The 21827-nt window shown below is 39.2% G+C and overlaps 1 protein-coding gene and 1 pseudogene across 1 annotated transcript; both read right to left on the reverse strand.

Annotated features, from left to right (window-relative positions):
* Positions 1-886: 886 nt before the first annotated feature.
* LOC118597058 lies at positions 887-1272 on the reverse strand (annotated as a pseudogene).
* Positions 1273-15231: 13959 nt separating this feature from the next.
* On the reverse strand, positions 15232-20615 carry LOC118597505 (cytochrome b-c1 complex subunit 7). The gene is made up of 4 exons (XM_036209119.1): positions 20528-20615; positions 17608-17679; positions 16017-16183; positions 15232-15439 (listed from the first exon to the last, which is right to left on the reverse strand). Exons 1-4 carry the CDS (start codon positions 20544-20546, stop codon positions 15362-15364), a joined length of 336 nt encoding a protein of 111 aa, XP_036065012.1. The 5' UTR covers positions 20547-20615; the 3' UTR covers positions 15232-15361.
* Between the last annotated feature and the right edge of the window lie 1212 nt (positions 20616-21827).

Here is a 21827-nt window from a genome sequence, read left to right on the forward strand (position 1 = left end):
TTTTGCCATCTGGGTGCTCTCCTTCAGAACCTCAGCCTAGTTTGTGCATGTTTGCTGTAAGAAAGGAGACAGTACATTATCTGACTCCCCATTACCTGTGCCCTTAAATTTTCTTCTATTCCTCTTACAGGCAGAATTACTTTTCTGTAAATCCTTGCTCAGTTTTAGCTTGTTGTTATTTTCTCTTTCTACAGTATCCATTCCCCATCTGCTAAGATATTATAATACCATAAGTTCATACTTTTCATACTTTTTTGTTATTTCAGGAGTTACTTCAGGTGAGCTATTTCAAAGTACCAATCCTTCCTTCATTATCTTTTATTTGACTTAACTGGGGGCAGTGTAAGGATTCTGTCCTTATTATGTCATCAGCCTGCAATATCTTCCCAGCCTAATAAGCAGACATGCCCTCCCACGCGCTTTCTCTCCATATTCTCTCTGTACTTCCTTTCAGTGCTCTCTCTCTGTCTCTGTCTCTGTCTCTGTCTCTATCTCTCTTTGTCTCTCTCTCTGTCTCTCTCTCCTTCCTCTTAATAAAGCTCTAAAAAGGTAACCATGGCTCATGATTCTTCCACCACCTGCGCTGCTCCAACCCTTCAGGCAGAGTACTGAATTCTGAACATGGGCCCTCATATATATCAGAAAAGTACTCTTCCACTGAAATATTTTTCCAAACCTCTTTCTACTTTTTATTTTGAGACAAGATCTTACTAAGTTGTTCAGATGGTTCTTTAATTTGTTCTACTGCCCAAATTCGTCTTCTGGTAGTCTTGTCAAAGCCTCAAGCTAAGGTCACAGGCTTAACCACCAGGATCAGCCCTTCTCTAACTTTTTTTTTATTAACAAAAGATTTATTTATGTAGGAATAGAGTCATCCTTGCCAAACTTAACAGGGCATCTTTAAAGTTTGATTCAATTTTCCTTCCTGGATAAGTCTTTCCTTTCTGTCTGTTTTGAAAATATAATACCAGAAGATGAGGGGCCCAAATGCTGCCACAGCCCCTAAAAGTGAGTTCTTTGGAGTGGGTCTGAAACTAGGATAAACATTTGTTGATTTTGCATAGGTCCAACGAATCAAGGCAGGGTCATCGATGTGTGATGTGCATTTCGGGTCACTGTACTGAAGCAGATATTCCCGTTTAAGCCAGGCCCTTATATGCTCAAGCACTCGACCTGTGCCTTTTGGGTTTCCAGAGACATGTCATACTTGGTGGGGTCGAGGGTACTGGGGAGAGTGGCCAGGGGCGAAGGCTTATACTTGGAACCTGACATCTTGACGACATCTTTTTTTTTTTTATTCTATAATGACACAGTGCAAATACTTGATCATTCTTTGTTTAATCTTAAATTATTTTATATTTTAAAGTCCTTATGAAATAAAGAGAACTTTACTTTCATTTTACTGTTTAAAAAAATCAAGTCAAAGAACTGAGAGATGGTTCCAGAGGATGCAAGTTCAGTTCCTAGCACCCACACTAGACAGTTCACAACCTCCTGTAATTTAAGCTCCAGAGGATTCTAAGTCCCCTTCTGGCCTCCACCAATATTGGCACTTATGTGCTCATACACATAACACATCATTTAGAAATAAAATTAAATATTTTAAAAAGATAAAGTCAAATAAAATAGTAAAATATTTTAAACACTTCATTATCAGTAATATAGTAATATGTACTTGGAAAAAATAATAACAGTTCAATTCAATCACATTGGAGGCTAAGATATGTTATACCTTTGCCTGTCTATTGCTCAATGGGGGAAGGTGAAATGTTGCAAACTTACATCATCAATAATCGCTCTCTGTGTTGTGGATAAAAAGACAGGTCAACTTTTCTTGACTTTTCCATGTATTAAATATTATCAGAATAAAATATTATTTAATGTAAAACTCAAATATTTAAGGTACTAACCTTACCTATCATTATTCATATTAATTAAACTTGCTAGCCAATCAAAATTAGAGTTTGAAAGAATGGATTTTACTATAATATTTTAGCTACATATTCTACATAAGAGATTTACATATAGATCCCTATATGTAACTATCCAGAAAGCAAAAAGATGGAAAAGGATATATCATAAAAATAGTATTCAAATGGATATAATATCAAAATAGCAGCCAAATGAAAAGTAGAGTAGCTGTAACCATATTAAACAAAAACACACAAAAAGTTTGTTTCCTGTAAATAAAAGAAATTGTATGGTGGTATCCATCAAAAAGACATAACACTTATAATAGATGAATTAAATAAAAGTCAAACCCATACAATGGAAAAAATGTTTACAAACCATATCCAGAAGATACTAAAATATTTACAACTCCACAGTAAACAATTATTAGTTTGAAAATGACCAAAACATTTTAATACATATTTTTCCCAAAGGATAAAATGATGCACAAATATCAACACCTCATTATGCATAGCACTTGTCATTATAGATGTGTGAATCAAAACCATCAAAACTCATATACCTAGAATCATAAATAATAAAAACTAGAGAAAACAGCATGTTTATATAGCATTACTATATTACCCAGAAAATGCTCCTTTGGGTATATACATAAAAACATTTTATATTAACAATGACAACAATCAACTGAGTGTAGAGACATTCTTTAGAATGGAGAAAATGCTAGCCAATCATTGATATGACAAGGGCTTAACATCCAGAATATACAAAGGATTCATTGAAATCAGTAACTGTAACATGAATCTTAAAAGGTCTTATTAATAAAAAACCCAGTGCCAGCTATTGGGGTAAATTCTGAAAGATCAGAGAACTAGAACAATCCACAGCTGATTTCACCTCCCCAACTTTGCAGCTTCCAAGAAGAGTTACTTCATGTCTACCCAGGCCTATATGCCTTGCTGTTCTGCCATCTGATTTGCTCTCTGTCTAGCTACATCATTTCCTCTTCCTGGCCAGCTCTGCCCCTTTCTGTCTGACAGGCCTCCAGAACTCTATGGTTGGTACTGGGATTAAAGGTATGTGTCACCATGCCTGGCTCTGTTCCCGACTATGGCCTTGAACTCACAGAGATCCAGAAAGATCTCTGCTTCTGGAATGCTAGGATTAAAAGGCATGTGCTATTACTGCCTAACTTCTATGTTTCATATAGTAGCTGTTCTGTTTTCTGACCCCCAGATAAGTTTATTGTGGTGCACAATATATCAACCACATTTCCCCTTTCTTTGTTTAAAATAAAAATATTATAACTACTATAAGAAAAAGTATATACAATAAGTACATACAATATATACAGTCAAGAATTACATTAACAATGTCTAGTTTATTAACATTTGACAGATTCAGAGAAAATATTCCATTATCCATTCCATTTTGGTGATTCCAAGATGTACCTTATTCACTTTATATCTTATCTTGTATTACCAACAGAAAAAAAAAAACTATCTTATAATGTCTTTCAAAAATACACTTTATACCTCCTTAGTGAGTTCTTTTCTGAATTTCTTAATAAGGAAAATTGTTACTATAACTATCTAATCTTCAACTCCCTCAGAGACCCAAGAAGGAAATAATATTACCTAGTAAAACAGGAAGTGCAAACAAGTGACTTCTAATAAATGAGTTATGACAGATAGCTGCCGAGACAGTCACCTGAGGTTTCTCTGCAACATTGGGGCATCTTCTTTGGCCTACAGACCTAGCATGTCTGACAGACTCATTTGTGAAGCAAGATGTATGCAAGGCCTACAGCTCGATCTCACATTTGGCATGAGTATTCCATGTACCAGATAAACTTTAATTCCACCAATGTCCTGTCATGATTCAAGATTTTAAATTCTGAGCTAGGTGGTGGTGGCACACGCCTTTAATCCCAGCACTTGGGAGGCAGAGGCAGGCAGATCTCTGTGAGTTCAAGGCCAGCCTGATCTACAGAGTAAGATCTAGGACAGGCACCAAAACTACACAGAGAAACCCTGTCTCGGAAAATTCTGGAAATTGCTGGTGTTTTTGGAATTTGGCTGCCCATTTTTCTCGGCTTGTGGGTGGCTTCATCTCCTTTACTAAATGCCAGTCTACCATTGATAGGCCAGACTCCATCAACCTAGTTACTCCTCCAAGAATAACTATTCTAGCTACTGTTCCACTGCACACCAGGAGCCATCAAAGAAAAGTGCACTGTACCTTTTCTGGATTGCAAAGCCACTTCAGCATGGTGCCATATTGTCCTGTCCTCAGAGGACACCTGTTGCCAAAGCTGCAAACACACTTGTCTTGGCAAGGATTGGTAGTCCTTTGTTTTGTGTCCTGTTTGTCCATTTTGGATAGCATATTGTAATCAGTCAATGCAAGAGCACTTTGCTGCCCAGGGGCTAACTTTTGCTACAATGAAAGTTAACTCCATATACATTTTCTTCAATGCCTATATCTTCTCTGAAGTAGATTGGTGCTTCCAGGAACAGATATGTCTCATAGTCATAAGAAAAGAAAAAAAATCTGTTATTGAAACATTTTAAATGCTATATTCTATAGACCTCTGAAGGGTTTGAAGATGGCCTATCTATCTAAGATTTATCTGTGCTTGACCTTGAGAACATACCTAAAATGACTACCAGTTCAATTGTAATGTCTAACTACTAACTTTCATTTCTTTATATCCTAATAGTTGGTAATAATAATATTCAAGGATTAGGAAATTGCATTACATTGTTAAATGAACTATATAGATAGATAAAGTATTTTGAACAAGATTAGAAATATACATACAGCATTTTCTAATAATATCAATCTCTAATTTGTATCAATATATATATATTGTATACAATATATAAAAATCCAATCCAACTTAAAATATTTAAAACTAGTAGTTGTCTTTTAAAAGTAAATTCAATAATCTACCTTTTATCTATATCCTCTCTTTTTTCTTTTCTGAGTAGATTGAATAATCTACCCTTTATTCTATCATTTCTCTATTTTTTTCAGAGTAGATTCAATAATCTACTTCTGATCTATATCATCTTTTTTCTTTTCTTTTTCAAACAAGAACCTTAAATCTAATCTCCTTTGTTTAGCATCTTTCCTAACCATTAACAATAACAACTTGTAACCAACCATCCTAAACAATGACAATTATTCCCAAATCAAAAACCCATCAAAAGACCAAAATCTACCCACTCCACCTCTTGGGAATGGGGGCATCATTTTATTAAAATTACTTCCTGCTTTTGGGGGGCAAAGACATCTTTAGGGGATCCTGAAAAGAAAAATTTGGGTTAATTGTCAAGTCCTGGGAGAGTCAGCTGTATCATTTGTTGTCCAGTCTCTGCATGATGGAAAATGCAGTAATTGCTTGAGTAGTCTGTGAATCTGAATCATCTAGGCTAGCCATCACAAAATTTTCCTGAGTAGTTCCCAGTCCAAAGCCGATCTGTGGGTGGTGTTAATCAGCTTAATGACTTTCTCATCATTGTGGGATCCCACCATCCTTTTGAAGATTTCAGAGTTGCTGCAAGATTATCTAAGATTTGTGTTACATTTGGCACTGAACTTGTGGGGTCTGAATTTGCAAAAGAGCCACTTGCCTATGGCCTTGTCGTTCCGAACTCAGGCCCAAGCTGCCCTCTGCCAGTTGTGGTACACTCTGGTAGGATCCGCTGAAGAAGGCAGAGTCAGGAGGACTCCAAGTTTGAGGCCGGCCTGGGAGGCTTGCTGAGGAGAAGCTGTGGCCAGGGCCAGACCCTTCCACAAATGGTGGCAGCGGGATCATGGAGGCAGCAGCTGCTGCTCCATGTTGCTGATTGCTTCTCATCGTGTTGATGGTGCCGCAATGCTGTTACTAGGGATGAAAGGTTTACTACTGCTTGTTCAGAGAACACTTGCCAGGACCATCATGTTACAAGAAAGCATCGACAAAGGTCAGTTTGGAGAAGTTTGGTGAGACAAGTGGTGGGGAGAAATTACTGTGAAGATTTTCTCTTCTAGGGAAGAATGTTTGTGGTTCTGAGAAACAAACATTTATAAGACTGTGATTGCTCCAAACCACAGAGGGAAAAGAAAGAAAGAAAGAAAGAAAGGAAGGAAGGAAGGAAGAAAGAAAGAAAGAAAGAAAGAAAGAAAGAAAGAAAGAAAGAAAGAAAGGGAGAAAGGAAGGAAGGAAGGAAGAAAGAAAGAAAGTGTGGTGTTATTGTGTTCCCTGAAATATTGTGTGTTCCCTGAAATAAACTTATCTGGGGTCAGAGAACAGGATGGCCACAATGTTAAACATGAGGATAGGCAGTGGTAGTACATGCCTTTAATCCCAGCACTCGGGAGGCAGAAACCAGGTGGATCTCTGTGAGTTCAAGGCCACATTGGAAACAACCAGGCTTGGTGACACTTGTCTTTAATCCCAAAAAGCAAGCCTTTAATCCCAAGGAGTGGGGGCAGAAAGAGAAAGATTATATAAGGCGTGAAGACCAGAAACTAGAAGCATTTGGCTGGTTCAGCATTTTGGCTGGTTAAGCTTTGGAGCAACACAGTTCAGCTGAGATTCATTCTGGTTGAGGACTCAGAGGCTTACAGTCTGAGGAAACAAGACCAGCTGAGGACTGGCTTGTTCTGTCTCTCTGGTCTTCCAGCATTCACCACAATAACTGGCCTTGGGTTTGATTTTTATTAATAAGTACCATTAAGTGTTCCTGCTACAAGAAAGAAAGAAAGAAAGGAAGGAAGGAAGGAAGGAAGGAAGGAAGGAAGGAAGGAAGGAAGGAAGGAAGGAAGAAGAAGAAAGAAAAATTTCTACAGGGAACCATGACTACGCCATTTTTCATTATGCAGAGACTGGACAACAAATGATACCACTAATTCTCCCTAGAATTGACAATTAACCCAAAATTTAAGAACACAATGCCCACATTCACAGGAGGAATTATTTAATGAGTTATGGATGCTATCGTTGTTTACAATGGTTGGTTATAAGTTGTTAATTGTTAATGGTTAAAAAAAAAAGCTAAATAAAGGAGATTAGATACAGTGTTCTTGTTTTAAAAAAAAGAAGATATAGAAAGGGGTAGATTTTTTAATCTACTCAGAAAAGAAAAAAAAGAGAATATGGATATGATAATATAAAAGGTAGATTATTGAATCTACTTTTAAAAAGAAACTTGTTTTAAATAGGATAAGTAATGATTTTTTTTGTCTGAATTTGTCAAATGTTAATGGACTTGACATTGTTAATGTATGTAATGGAGTTTTTTGTCTGAATCTGTCCAATGTTAATGGACTAGACATTGTTAATGTAATTCTTGACTGTATATATTGTATACACTTTTTCTTATATTAGTTATAATATTTTTATTTTAAACAAAGAAAGGGGAAATGTGGTTGATATATTGTGCACCACAATAAACTTATCTGGGGGTCAGAGAACAGAACAGCCACTATATTAAACATAGAGTTTAGGCAGTGATAGCACATGCCTTTAATCCTAGCATTCCAGAGGCAGAAATCCATCTGGATCTCTGTGAGTTCAAGGCCACATTGGAAACAGCCAGGCCTGGTGACACACATCTTTAATTCCAGCACTTGAGATCTCATGTCTTGCTTGAGAAAGACACTTGCCTTTAATCCCAGGAAGTGATGGCAGGAAGCAGAAAGGTATATAAGGCATAAGGACTATGAAATTGAGCTGGTTAAGCTTTTATCTTTTAGCAGCAGTTCAGCTGAGATCCATTCAGGTGAGGACTCAGAGGCTTCCAGTCTGAGGAAACAGGATCGGCTGAGAACTGGCGAGGTGAGGTTGGCTGTTCTGCTTCTCTGATCTTTCAGAATTCACCCCAATAGCTGGCACCAGGTTTTTTATTTAATAAGACTGTTTAAGATTTGTGTTACAAGTAACAACAACAAAACTTTAATAAACATTATATATATTTTCAAAACTAGCTCTCAGGAGAAGATTTACAAATAGCCAGCACATGTCATTTTAAATGCTGAACACCTGAATATGTGTTTTTCTTGTCAAAAAACATTTTTAACTACTTTGCAAAGTATCATCTATCCCTAAATAATGGACTATCAAGCTATAAATGACAATGGAAAACAGGAATTGCATTGAGTGGAATATAAGAGTAAGTCATGATGGGTGGTGGTGGCGGTGCACGTCTTTAATCTCAGCACTCGGAAGGCAGAGCCAAGTGGATCTCAGTGAGTTTGAGGCCAGCCTGGTCTACAAATCGAGATCCAGGACAGGCACCAAAACATAGAGAAACCCTGTCTCGAAAAACCAAGAAAAAAAAGTAAATCACCTTCACCTTCACCTTCATTAATTCCTCTCAATCAATTTTTCAGCAGGTTTGCCTACCCACCACAGGCTGCCCTGAGTAAAGACTGGGTAGAAACATCTGAATTCATAGACAAGCATAAAATGTTGTAAATTTGAAAAACTTACCCTCAATTTGACACAATTTGTAGGACCTTGTTACACATTTTTTTCAGCATTCCAAGCCTAGTTTCTTTTATTATTGAATGAAAAAATAAGGACATGACTGCTCCAAAGTATGGTTGAGAAGGTTTATTTTAGATATGAGGGAGAATACAGTCAGAGGCATCTACAAGGGTCCAGACTGAACATGGTCAGCATACAATGAACAGGGCCATTAGATGAGTGGGGAACAAGAGAGAAAAGGTGGCATGTGCAGGCACAAGGGAAACAAGACAGGAGCCAAGCCCTCAACCAAAGAATAAATGAAGAAAAGGTAGTACGTTTACACAATGGAGTATTTCTCAGCTGTTAAAAAAAAAATGGCTTCATGAAGTTTGCAGACAAATGGATGCAACTAGAAAAAAAATCATCCTAAGTAAGGAAACCCAGACCCAGGAAAATAAACATGAAATGTATTCACTTATAAGTGGATATAACTGTTAATTAAATGATAATCAAGCTACAATTCATACACCCAGAGGGGTTAGGTAAAGAAGAGGCCTCTGGGAGAATGCATGGGTCTCCCTGGGAAGAGGAAATAGAATGAATTTTGTCAATGGACTGGGGGTGGGTGAGGATAGTAGTGGGAGGGATCAGGTGGGTGAGAGATAGAGGGAGAGGTCATTGGAACGGGGGTATCTGGGAGGCAGTGTGGAAACCTAGTGCAGTGGAAGCTTCCTGGACTCTATGAGTGTGACCCTAGCAAAGACTCCTAGAAATGGAGGATATTGAGTCTGAATTGTTTTTTGTTTTTGTAGCCAGATAAGGCTTCCAGGGGTGAGACTGGGTGGTTGCATTCAGCTGAGGTTTTGGCTGAAGGGATTTGTTACATGGAGATCCTCAAACAACGTGGGCTAATTCAAGGACAGAGGGTCGCACTCTAAAATCCAACAGCAGGATCCCATTTCTAGGACAACTCATTGAGTTGATGCCTACATGGTACCTTCACTCCCATGTTCTAGTCTCTTTGGCATGGGAAGGTATTTTACAGGCTACAGAAAAAGAAACCTGGACACCAACCCAGCCACAAAATCCTCAACCTACAGTCTGTCCTGCCTGTAATATGTGCTGGGGAAATGGTGCCACAGAACTTGGTTTAATTGAGTGAGGGCCATTCCACAAAAGGGATCTCATGCCCAACACTGGCTGGATGGCCAGGAACTGGAGACTGAATAGACTTACAGCAGAACCAAACATGTGTGGCAAAAAGAAAATAAATGAAGTGATTCCTAATGATATTCTGCTATACTCAAAGATTGGTGCCTTGTCCAGTCATCATCAGAGAGACTTTCTCTGGCAGCAGATGGGAGTAGGTGCAGAGAGCACAACCAGACACTACGAGGAGAGTCTAAATTGGAGGTCTCCATTGGATCCCTCCCTGTGGAGCTCAGGGAACCATTTGGAAAAGAGGAGAAAAGATTGTAGGAGCCAGAGGGGACAGAGGACACCAGGTGAACATGGTCCACTAAATCAACTAAGCAGGGCTCATATGGGCTCCCAGAGACTAAAGCAGCAAGCATGGAGCCTGAATGGGTCTGTACCAGGCCAGGCGCTCTGTGTATATGTTATGACTGCTAGCGAGACTTCTAACAATGAGAGTGGGTGTGTCTCTGACTCTTTTGCCGGCTTTTGGGACTCTTCCCTCCTATTGGGTTACCTTGTCCAGCCTCAGTATGAGGGCATTTACCTTGTCTTGTTATATTTTGTTTTGCTGTGTTTGGTTGTTGTCTCTTGGAGGTCTGCTCTTGTCTGAAGGGAAATGAAGGAATGGATCTGGGGGAAAGAGGAGGGAGTTCTTGGAGGAGAGAAGTGAGGGGAAACTGGTTGCAATGTATTGTATGAAAGAAGAAGACTCTATTTTCAATAAAAGAAAGGAAAGAAGAAAGAAAGGAAGGAAGGAAGGAAGGAAGGAAGGAAGGAAGGAAGGAAGGAAGGAAGGAAGGAAGGAAGGGAAAGAAGGAAGGAAGGAAGAAAAGAAAAGAAAGAACCAAAGAAAAGCAAAAGAGAGAAAGAAGAGCCATGGACCAAGAAGCCAAGAGACCCAGAGACCACATGGCCCAAACGGCTGAGCTTATATAGGGCTCAGAGCCTGGGGCTAGAAGCCAAGGCCTTAGGCTGGAGTGTTTATGGTAGGGAGCAGGGGGGAAGTGCTGGGAGGAGCCATAGGCAGTAAGTGAGACTTGTCCTGAGTTTCCTTGAAATTTAACAAGAACTGACCAAAATTTGGAAGGAGGGTTAAGAAGAAAAATACTAAACAAATAAGGAAAGCAAGTGAAAAATATGTATACTCCAAGAAATGCAGATCTTATCATGAAACTTTCTTCAACTAGATTCACAAAGGCTCCTTTCAATGAAAATGGCTCAGTGCTGGCAGGGATGAAATGAAAGAGCTTTCCTGGTGGTGGAGGAGGAGGTGGTGGTGGTGGTGGTGGTGGTGGTGGTGGTGGTGGTGGTGGTGGCGGCAGCGGCAGTGGCGGCGGCACTCTGGAGGCAGAGGCAGGCAGATCTGTGTGAGTTCAAGGCCAGCCTGGTCTACAAAGCAAGTTCCAGGGCAGCCAGGACTTTTACACAGAGAAATCCCATCTTGAAAAACCAGAAGGGAGAAAAAAAGAAAAGAAGAGAAAAGAAAAGAAAGAAAAAAGGGGCTTTGCTGAATTGTTTGAAGGATATTTTTATAAACTTAAAAAGATTTGAACATTAAATATCTGTTCAACATGACTTTCCACACATAAATAACTTCCAAGTTCCTTCTCCTACATCTCCCCAGTTGGTATTTGTCACTCCATCAATTCAAAACTATTGCTGTGCCTTGGAGCATTTTCTGATCACTTTACTTGAAAAGCCCCTTACCTTCTTCTTGGCTAGTTTCACTCTTTTGGAAGCAGATAAGATGTCAGGTTTTAAGTGACCCCAATCCAATGAGTCAGTTTCTCTTCTCCATGTTTTCATTGCACCAAGTACATAGTTGTAGATAATTTACATGCTATATTCATATTCATTTATATACCTAATTACATATTTGTCTCTACTATGTTGGCTTTTATTCTTATATCCTCTACATTGGTGGTTTTCAAAGTGGGAGAAATTCTGCCCCCCCCCAGTAGTATTTGGCAATATATAGAAATATCTATTTTTAAGATTTATTTACTTTAGGCAGCAGTTGGTAGTGCCCATCTTTAATACCAGCACTCAGGAGGCAAGAGCAGGTAGATCTCTCTGAGGTTGAGTCCAGCCTGTTCTACAGAGCTAGTTCCAGGACAGTCAGCACTACACAATGAAACACTGTCAAAACCAACAACAACAACAACAACAACAACAACAACATATATTTATTTATTTTATGTGTATAAGTGTTATTGCCTGCATGTATGAATGTGTACCATGTGTGTGCTTGGTGTCTATGGAGGTTTGAAGAGGGCAGTAGGTCCTTAGGACTGTAGTTACAGGTAAGTATGTAGTTATGAGCCAATATTTGGGTACTAGGAACTGACCCTAGTCCTCTGCTAGAGTATCAAGTGCTCTTACCCACTGAACTATCTTTCCAGCTCCTAGAAACAGAATAGCAATAACAACTAAGGGGGAAGATGGCAACAGTATTTAATGTAGAGATGGCAAAGATGTTGCTAGCCAAAGGTTCTAGATAGTTCTCCACAAGTTATTCAGCCCAAAATGTTAATGATAAGAAGCCATGCACTATATTTAGTTCCCCCTTTTCTTGAAAATAAATACATATACTTTCTCTCCCTAAGTTCCACAAAATTATATATTGAAACAGGGCAAAATGAACTTTGGTTTTGACTTTGGTAATTTAGTTTCACCAGGCATCAGTCTGGACTTGAACTGGAGATCTTCCTGTCTTAGCTCCCCAAATGCTGGAGTTACACTTGCATGCCACAATGTATGGATTTAAAATGAACATTTGTGCCAGTGTTCATGTGTGTGCAGGTGCATGTGTGTTAAATGAACCTTTAAAGTCTAATGTGTTACTCCATGTCATGGGCAAAATAAGATCTATGGCAAGAGAATACAAAGAAGATAAAGTGAGATAATATAGATGCAATGTCTGGAGCAAAGCTGGTGTTTCATCACTATTACTTCATTTTCATAATAAAGTACAAAGACTAATCAAAGTCCCCCCAAAAAGTGCTGAAATGAGTTATAACAACTCTGAAGCCAAATCCCTTCACTTTGTAACTGAAGAGCTATGACTATAAAGGTCAGCCCTGCTGCATCCTCTGTGGTGGGTATTGTGTTCCCTGAAATATTGCGTGTTCCCCAAGATAAACAAATCTGGGGTCAGAGAACAGACAGCCACTAGAACAAAGCCAAAAAATGGTGGCTAGAAAATGGGAAGAGTAAGCCATAACAGAAGTTGGGCGGTGGTGGTGCACACCTTTAATCCCAGCACTTGGGAGGCAGAGCTAGCAGGATCTCTGAGTTCAAAGCCACTTTAGAAACAGCTAAGCATGGTGACCCACGCCTTTAATCCCAGAAACCCAACCTTTAATCCCAGGGAGAGGGGGCAGAAAGAGAAAGGTATATAAGGTGTGAGGACCAGGAACTAAGTAAGGAGTAAAGCAAATGTAGTTAGTTAAGCATTTGGTTGGTTAAGCGTTCAGGCTTTGGAGCGACACAGTTCAGCTGAGATTCATGTGGAGGAGGACTCAGAAGCTTCCAGCCTGAGGAAACAAGCTTCCAGCCTGAGGAAACAGGATCACCTGAGGAACTAGCAAGGTGAGATAGCTGTGGCTTGTTCTGTGTCTCTGATCTTCCAGCAATCACCCCAATAACTGGCCTCGGGTTTGAATTTCATTAATAAGACCTAAGAAGTCTTTAAGATTCATGCTACAATCCTCTAAATCCTTTTGTGTCTGTGTGTGTGTGTGTGTGTGTGTGTGTGTGTGTGTGTGTGTGTGTGTGTGTAGCTGAAGATCGAACCAGGGCCTTGCGCTTGCTAGGCAAGCACTCTACCACTGAGCTAAATCCCCAACCCCGCTATGGGAATTTTTTTGAAGTTCAGAATATCTATATTTTTACACTTATGTGTTTGTGTGTAGGTGTGAATTATGAGCATGAACAGTGGTCAGTTCTTTCCTTCTACCATATGGGTTCTGGAGACTGAACTCAGACTGTCAAACTTGTTGGTAAGAACCTTTACCTACTAAATTGTCTCACTGGCTCATGCTATGCATTTTCTACCAATACCCATATAACCAAAATTTAAACAAATTAGGACAAATAAATGAAAAACTTATATTTTAACACATATGAACTTTAGTAAGTGTTCCATGTACATCATCTGGTGTGTTTAAAGAGTGAGCAATCATATAAAAAGAAATATGGTCAGAAGTGACCAAAGTAATAAAATACCCAAACTAATTAACAGCGTATGTTAGATTTCATTGCATCAATATATAGCTTAGCAGTAACTTCCATAAACCTGCAAGATGTTGTCATCCAAAAAGATGGAGAGGAAGTTGGTGAGGGTACAAAATGGATAAATCTTTTCCAGTGCACTGTACCTTCAAGTTGCACAAGCAAACATTTTAGGAAGGCTCTAATTCATTAGAAAAGTGATGAGAACTTTAAAGATAAGTTCCAAAATATAATTCAGGATCAGAGGAAAAGTTTTTCTGGAAATTTAGTAAATAATAAATTAGCTAATATTAGCACAACTTTTAAGATATTGTTCTTTCAAAGTTTCACTATACAACCCAGCTGATCTTGAACTCAAAAGCCTGTCATCTGTTTCCCAACTGCTGGGATTTTTATTACAAGTATATTTACCATGTTGAGACTATCTGGCTTTAAAATCTTTTAGGATTATTTTAAAAAGGACAGTATGTGTCTTTTTTTTTTTTTTTGTCAAAGGAATGCAAATGCTCCTGTGCATTTTGATTGTTTTATGAACTTTAAATGAAATAGAAAACATCCCTATTATCCCATCTGGTCTCTGTGGATTCCCACAGCAGATATTCCTTCCTCCTCATGCAGTGCCCACAGCAGTCCCAGCTCTTACCTCCACCAAAGAACCTCACCCAACACAGCAGTAGTGACTCATTTGTATTTGTAAATTAGCCTATGATCTGAAAACTCTTTAGTGCTTACTACCTAGTTGGTTTTTCTGTTTTGCTTTTTGGTGTTTTTGAAAGTCTGTGTGGTCCTAGTGTCCTGCCTCCTGAGTGCTAGGATTAAAGACATGCATACTAGCCTAGCTCTATACCTAGTACTTAAAGGAACACTTAAAAGGAAGTATAATTTGTCTTTGTGTTTTTTCCTATTGTTGTCCTAATGCCTGCTTTTTTTTGGGGGGGGAGGGTTGTTTTTTAATTTTCTAATCCACATATTGATCAGCACAGGAGCACGTGCACCTGTACATACAAAGAAGTTATATGAGCCCAGATTGGAATGGCAGAATGCAAAATAAATCTGAGAACCGTGTTGGGAAAGACCATCTCATGTCCGGGGAAACATTTCCTCCTTTCTCTAAGTCACTTTGGACCTATCTGTCCAGTGATGGTTCCTCTTCCTTCATGTCAACCTGCAGTTTAGGCCTTACTATGACTTCCCAGTGTCTCACTAGCTCACAAAGTCTAAAGCAGACTATTAGGCTTGTATAAAATGATATATTCTTAGTAACCTGGCTGATTATCTAGCCAATGAAGAGATGATTAAAGCAGCCTTTCTCATCTTCAAGCAGTTAAGCAACAACTAAAACATCTTAGAAGTGTGGAAAAAATTGTGTCAGAAAAGTGATTATAGTAATTATCAGATTAGGAGTCTGAATTAAATTCAAACATTCCAGCAATGTTTTACAACAGACATTTATTTAAAGAGAGGCCTCTGCAGAGCAAATAATTCTTAAATTGTGATTCAAGTTGAAACTTCATAAAAACATGCTAAGACCAGGCACATCCACAGATCTCTACTACAAGATCACTTCTTCATCCATTCTTCTTTCTCTTTTCTTTCCCGAATAACCTCTTTCAGATAGGGTTCAAGGTAGAATTTGTCCTAAAGAATGAAGAAGAAAAATAATAGGTCTTAAACCTCAAATTCATTACAATCAACTTTTTCCTTGTAACCTAAGAAAATATAATCTGAACTTCTAGGAACTATGTGCTCTTTAAATGTAAAACCTCACAAAGACCATGCAATGAGGAGGTCAGAAGGAGTACCAGGGAAAAAACAATGTCTATAGGTTTGCCAGGTTTCAATGACGATGTCCAGGCTAGGAACTAGAAGATCACTCAGGGTCTTTATATAACTAAACTAAACCTCTTTTCATTAGAGCAAGAACTGGAGTAGAGGGAAGAAACAATGGCCCAAAAGGCAGAAAACCTGGATTCTAGCCCAGGCTTTCCAGACTAGCTTAGTGATTGTAGAAGTCACTTCAGCTCACAGTCTCTCCATGTTGTTCTTTAAAATAGAGCTGATAGTTTTCTGCTAAGCTCACTTGCTGTTGAAATGCTACTTCTGTAGCATGACTTGGAGAACACTAAAGCACTGCCCAAATGAGTGTTTCTCATGTTTCTAACACTGCATGCTGAGTGACAAACACTGCTAGTTAGAAAAAGCAAACCTGTTCTACCTCCTCATATTTTGTCCACTGTTCTTTAGGCAAGATCTGATGCCTCATGGTCAGGTCCAGAGCTCTCTTAATTCGAAACATTCTGTCATTATAAAGATTCTCAGGAAGCCTTCTTATGGCTTCTTTCACATCATCAGTCTCGTATATTGTATCATCTCGCATTAACCCTGTGATAGGAACAGAAAAAAAAGATTAAAGAGCTATCTCAAAAAAATAAATAAATAAATATATTTTATTTTATTTATTTATTTTTTTTAAATTTTAAAGACAGGGTATCACTATGTAGCCCTGGCTGGCCTTGAACTCGAGAATAACCCAGTCTCAGATTCCTATTTGCCTTGAAATCTTGAAATGACCATCTTTTTGCCTCTGTCTCTCAACTGCTAAAATTAAGGCATAACTCAACATACGTGGTAGAAGCTTTTTCATGTATGTGTGTGTGTGCACACACATGTACCGCCACATATATGTGGAAGTCAAAGGGTAAACTGAAGGTGTCAGTTCTTACCTCTCCACCTTGTTTGAGATAAAGTCTCTGTGCTACTTGCAAGTGCTAGCCCACCAGCTTCTAGAAATTCTTGTCTCTGCCTCCCATCTTCCCAGCTTTTATGCTGGTTCTGAGTTATCAGGCCTATGTGGCTCACTGAGCCATCTTCTCCACTCACAATTTTCCCTTTCTTCTTTCTTCTTCCTTCTCCTCCTCCTCCTCTTCTTCTTCTTTTTTGGTTTTTCGAGACAGGGTTTCTCTGTAGCTTTGGAGCCTGTCCTGGACTAGTTCTGTAGACCAGGCTGGCCTCAAACTCACAGAGATCCACCTGCCTCTGCCTCCCGAGTGCTGGGATTACAGGCTACAGGCATGCACCACCACTGCCCGGCAAATTTTCCCTTTCTAATGAGCAAAATATCTTAAGATTTATAATTCAAGATCTGACCAAAAAAGCACCAAATAAGTATGTAAGACAAAAACCAAAAGCATTTCAGACCTGAGTTATTTCTTGAAGGAATATGTGGGCCTTTTAAAACCACTATAATAAAATTTCTATTTCATATAAACAGTTCAGAAAATATTTAAAATGAGTATCTTGCCATTGAAAACATAAGGAGACCACATCTCTTTTTCTAATCTTAGATGAAGGAAGATATTAAATAACTAGGACCAGTGAGATGGCTAGGCAGGTGAAGGTACTTATTGCACAAGCTTACTGACCCAACTTTGATCCCTAGACCCCATGGAGGAAAGAGAGAACAGATGGACTCCAGAAGTCCTCCTCTGACCTCTACAAGCACACCCTGGTATGAGAAATTCTTTTTTAAAGTCATGAAGAACTTAAAATTATACTAAGGAATCCTAAGATCTGCTGATGCTTCCATTCAGCTTCTAGACCACAAAATAAAGCTCACAGCAAATTAGAAAGCTCACAAATCACATAAAGATGTGAAAGCAAACATCTGGGACTTTAGCCCTTTCTTCAAAAGATCAAAAAGTCAAAATAAATTTGATATACACAAAAACAAAATAAAACGTTTTTTGGAACTATAAGAATTCCTAAAAATTCAGGAAGAACGAGAGAACCACAGAAAAAAGACTTACCCAGCTTGTTGAATCCTGCAGCATTATAATACCATTTTCGAAAACCATCCAGCCACTTGCTTGACACTGCAACTATAATTTACCACAGTGAGTTGCTACACTTACAGATGAATGCATCAATAGCCAAAGAACTCTTATAAATTTAAGAATAAATATCCCTTTGTATACAATATAGATGATTATTTCACTTATGACATCATGTGAGAAAACCATGAACTCAATACTGAAGGTGCCTAATATCCACAGGTACACGTCCTGACCCTTTGGGTTCTCCAAGTCCAATGCCCTCTGCCTTGACATCACCTGCTACTACTATCAGAACTGAAAGAATAAGGGACAGGAAAGAGACCTGGAGCATTTCTACTATTTGTAGTTGCAATTAGTTTTTCTTTCCAAAGGGGGTGAAGCTATGAGATTTCAGGTTAGGTAACAGGCTTCTCCTAGTCTCCAAAACTTTTAGTTTTCATAATCTCATTTGGCTATCATCTTTGAAATATAATTTCTGGAAAAACTTTTATAATATCACTTAATAATTTATGTATCAATATATTTTTCTCCTCCCAAAGAGCTAAATGTTTATCAAGGGATTTAAGCAAGAATAAGGAGAAATACTCCATGTTAAAACTTATTGTAACAGAGCACACATGTAACCTCAGCACTCAGGAAGCCAAGGCAGTTAAGATTGTGAATTATAGACCTTGTATAAACAAACAAACGAAAACTAAAATAAGGGCTGGGAACACATAGCTCAGCCTTAAAGCTCAAGGTTAGCATGAAAAATATTCCATGCAAGAACAAAACAAACAAAAACAACTCATAACCTTTGGGGAACAAAGCTGAGCCTGATGAGTAAGTAACCTAGAAGAGGTCAAAGAAGCAGGGGAGTGCCTGATGTTGACAAGACAGATGTAAAGGAAAGAAGACAGAACAAGCCTAATCTTTCTGTTTAAAACATGAGGGGTGTGAGAGGGACAAGTATAGGCGAGAGGACAACATTAGGTCCTAATCATCTTTTTTCATTTTTTAAAAGATTTATTTATTTATTATGTATACGGAAGAGGGCGCCAGATCTCATTACAGATGGTTGTGAGCCACCATGATCAGTCAGTGCTCTTAACCTCTGAGCCATCTCTCCAGCTCCTTTTTTCATTTTTGAGATGGCATCTTTCACTGGTTTGTAACATGACAATTATACTAGGCTACTCAAATCCCAGAGATCCACCTATCATCTCTCCACCTCTCCAGCACTAACATTAAAAGCATGGACTAGGGCTACTGACGCAGGTCTTACCATGTAACTGGCTGGTCTGGAACTAAGGCATTATTACAAAACAAGCCAACAACAGGGGTTCTGGAAATTGAATTCGGGCATGTCCGTGCATTGCAAGGCAAGCACTTTATCAACTGAGCTCTCTTCTCATGCCCTAAATTTTCTTTTAAAATTTTGTCTAGGGCTAGTTTCTTACCAAGGAAGAAAAGCAAGTTATCTTTTCAGCTCCTTATGACTTCCTACTCCTTAGATCTAGACTACATGGCTTCCTCCAACCTTAGAAATTAAAAGTCGTGTATAAAATAGTTTCTAAGAGAAAATTAAAGCAGTTAAGGGCTAATCACTCAGTTGGTACAGTGCCTGCCTAGCACACACCACAAAGTCCTGGGTTCCATCTCCAGCACCACATATAATGTGGTGTGGTGGTGCATTCCTTCAATTCTAGCATTTTTAGGTAACCATAATGATCAGAAGTTCAAGGTCATCCTCCAGTACACAGTAAATTCAAAGCTGGCTTGGGCTACATGACACCCTGACTCAAAAAAATTCAAATATAAAATTTAATAAGTTAAAAAAAAAACAACTAAAAACAAACGCATAGGAGCTAAACTGTTCACATAGCAATGATTAATATTCATTTAACACGCATAATGTGCCAGGCACTATTCTGTTCACCCTTTCCACATTAGCCAGGTTAAAAGCCTGTTGCAGTAAAGGAAGCAGCCTTATGGAAGGGAGCCAATCTGACCTCTGTTGAAATCAAGTCTCTAGTTTATTAAGCACGAACACCTATGCAGAACACGTTAAATTTAGTAAGGTTCCTTAAAATTTTGTCAAGTGGGTGACCTTCACAATTTCTAGGCACTATGAGAAAGGTACCAGTATTGTTTTGACACGCTATTCCAATTTATACCGCCAAAAGGCAAAGATTTGCTTTAAAAAAAGGGGGGGAGGGGTAAAGAGATACTACCTGAAGTGAATGTTTTCAATATTCCGGCATTCTATCCCAAGACAAATTTGTTCTAGTGCCTACAGTAAACACAAGTCCTTCTAGCTCTGCAGCTCCAGCTCACGTTCCAGATACACCTCAGCATAAACCTATCTTATCTCCCCCTAATTAGGACAGAAGCTCGTGGTGTTCAATGTGGGGTCAGAACGCTATTTGCTCGGGTCACTGTCACCAGCGTGAAACAGAACAAAAGCGGTAGGATTTATGTAGCTAACGCAGAGGGCAGCGTCTGACTCTGAAGTGCTCCCTCAGTTCACTGCGGCAGACTTCCGCTACCTTCTCACCTCCTCACTTCCCCAAGAAGTCCTAAGGCCCCAGAGGGTAAGGAGGCCGAACCCGCTGTCCAGCGGCGGGCTTCTTCCCGCAGAGATTCCCGTTCCAACCCTCAGGCTGGCCGGGCCTGGCTCAGCGAAACCTGCCCTTTGAGCTGGGCTTGGACGCCACACAGTATTTTTCCCATTGTGTGACGAAAAATGTTTCCTGCAACCGAGCGCACAAAATCATCAGCCCAATGTGTGGACTTAACTCAGAAAAGAAAGCCTAAACAAGAGCCTTCTGCGGGCCGTCAGAGCTCAAAATGACTAGCTAGAGCAAAAGCGGAGCAAATTGGTAGATAAATCAAACCGAGAAGGTCCACTTACCAGCAGGTCGACCCGCCATTTTGACCTGAGAGTGAAGCGCTGCCTTCTGGGTAAGTCCTAGAGGACGCGCGGGGATCACGCGCAGGCGTCCTGCAAACCCTAGGGTGAGGGAAGGAGAGGCGGAGGAGGGGGGGGGGCGGGGCGGGCGTGGGGTGGTGCTTGTTCAGGCTTTCTTATCTGAGTTAAGGCCACACGTTGGGCTGATGATTTTGTGCGCTCGGTTGCAAGAAACATTTTTCGTCACACAATGGGAAACATACTGAGCGAGACATTAGGAGACGGTGATATTCTAGGTTCTGTTACAGGAAGGTACTTTTACGGGATTAATAGAACTATTACTTAGAGATGGTTAATTTACATGTATCTCCTGCATTCTTTAAATAACCTCTAGATTACCTTTAATATAGGATATGAAATGAACGCTACACAAATAGCTATTACACTGCATTATTTTGGAAATAACACAGGAAAATGTACATACATGTTCAATACAGATATATACTGCCCCAATCTGTGGTAGATTGAATCACATTAGATGTGGGATCTTCAGATACAGAAGGGTGGCTGTATTCTCACTTAATTCTAAATCTATGGTGTAATTACGGTCCTTATCAGTATTGGAGAGAAAAGGAAGCTGAACCTTAGAAAGATTAGAACTTATCCTAAGGGATGAGTCCACTTCTTTTCTTTCTTTCTTTCTTTTTCTTTTTTCTTTTTCTTTTTTTTTTAACTAGAATTGAGAAATACAGGTTCAAATTCAGGTTTCCTTATTTCTAAAATCATATGCTGCACAACTAATCCCAGAAGACTAAACCTCTAGGCTTCACTTTCTCCACGTAAGGATCCATATCAGACCACTTTAGTAGAAAGTTAGGTCAGATAAACTCTAAAAATAATAACTTTAAGGCGGGAATAGTGACACATGCCTATGATCCTAGAATTCAGTAGGCTGAGGCAGGAGGATCACTGCCAGTTCTAGGCTGGAGTTGTCTACATAGTGAATTTGACACCATTCTGTATCACCCACCACCCACTCACCTAAAACAAAACAAAAGATATATATTAAACCTAAGATATATTTTAGAATCTGTATATAATATTAAAAGTGTAGCAAGTACATAGACTGTATACTTTCAAGGTCTCAGCCGCAACAGGTGAAGTCTAAGACATAAAACTAAGGACAGAAAATAGGGAAACTGATAGTACTCTGGAGTTTGACCATGACTCAACATTGTCTTTACCCTGCTGTCTTTCAATCTTAAGTTGAAACTTGGGACAGCATAGAACTGTATCATTATGA

This window comes from Onychomys torridus, chromosome 16, assembly GCF_903995425.1.
Source record: "Onychomys torridus chromosome 16, mOncTor1.1, whole genome shotgun sequence".
Classification (NCBI taxonomy): Eukaryota; Metazoa; Chordata; class Mammalia; order Rodentia; family Cricetidae; genus Onychomys; species Onychomys torridus.

What these genes read in the sequence shown, in the direction of transcription:
- LOC118597505 (XM_036209119.1), bottom strand. An exon ending in TGCAGGATTCAACAAGCTGG is followed by an intron (nt 16,184 to 17,607) that starts GTAAGTCTTTTT and finishes TTCCTATCACAG; the next exon opens with GGTTAATGCGAGATGATACA. An exon ending in AGTGGACAAAATATGAGGAG is followed by an intron (nt 15,440 to 16,016) that starts GTAGAACAGGTT and finishes TTCATTCTTTAG; the next exon opens with GACAAATTCTACCTTGAACC.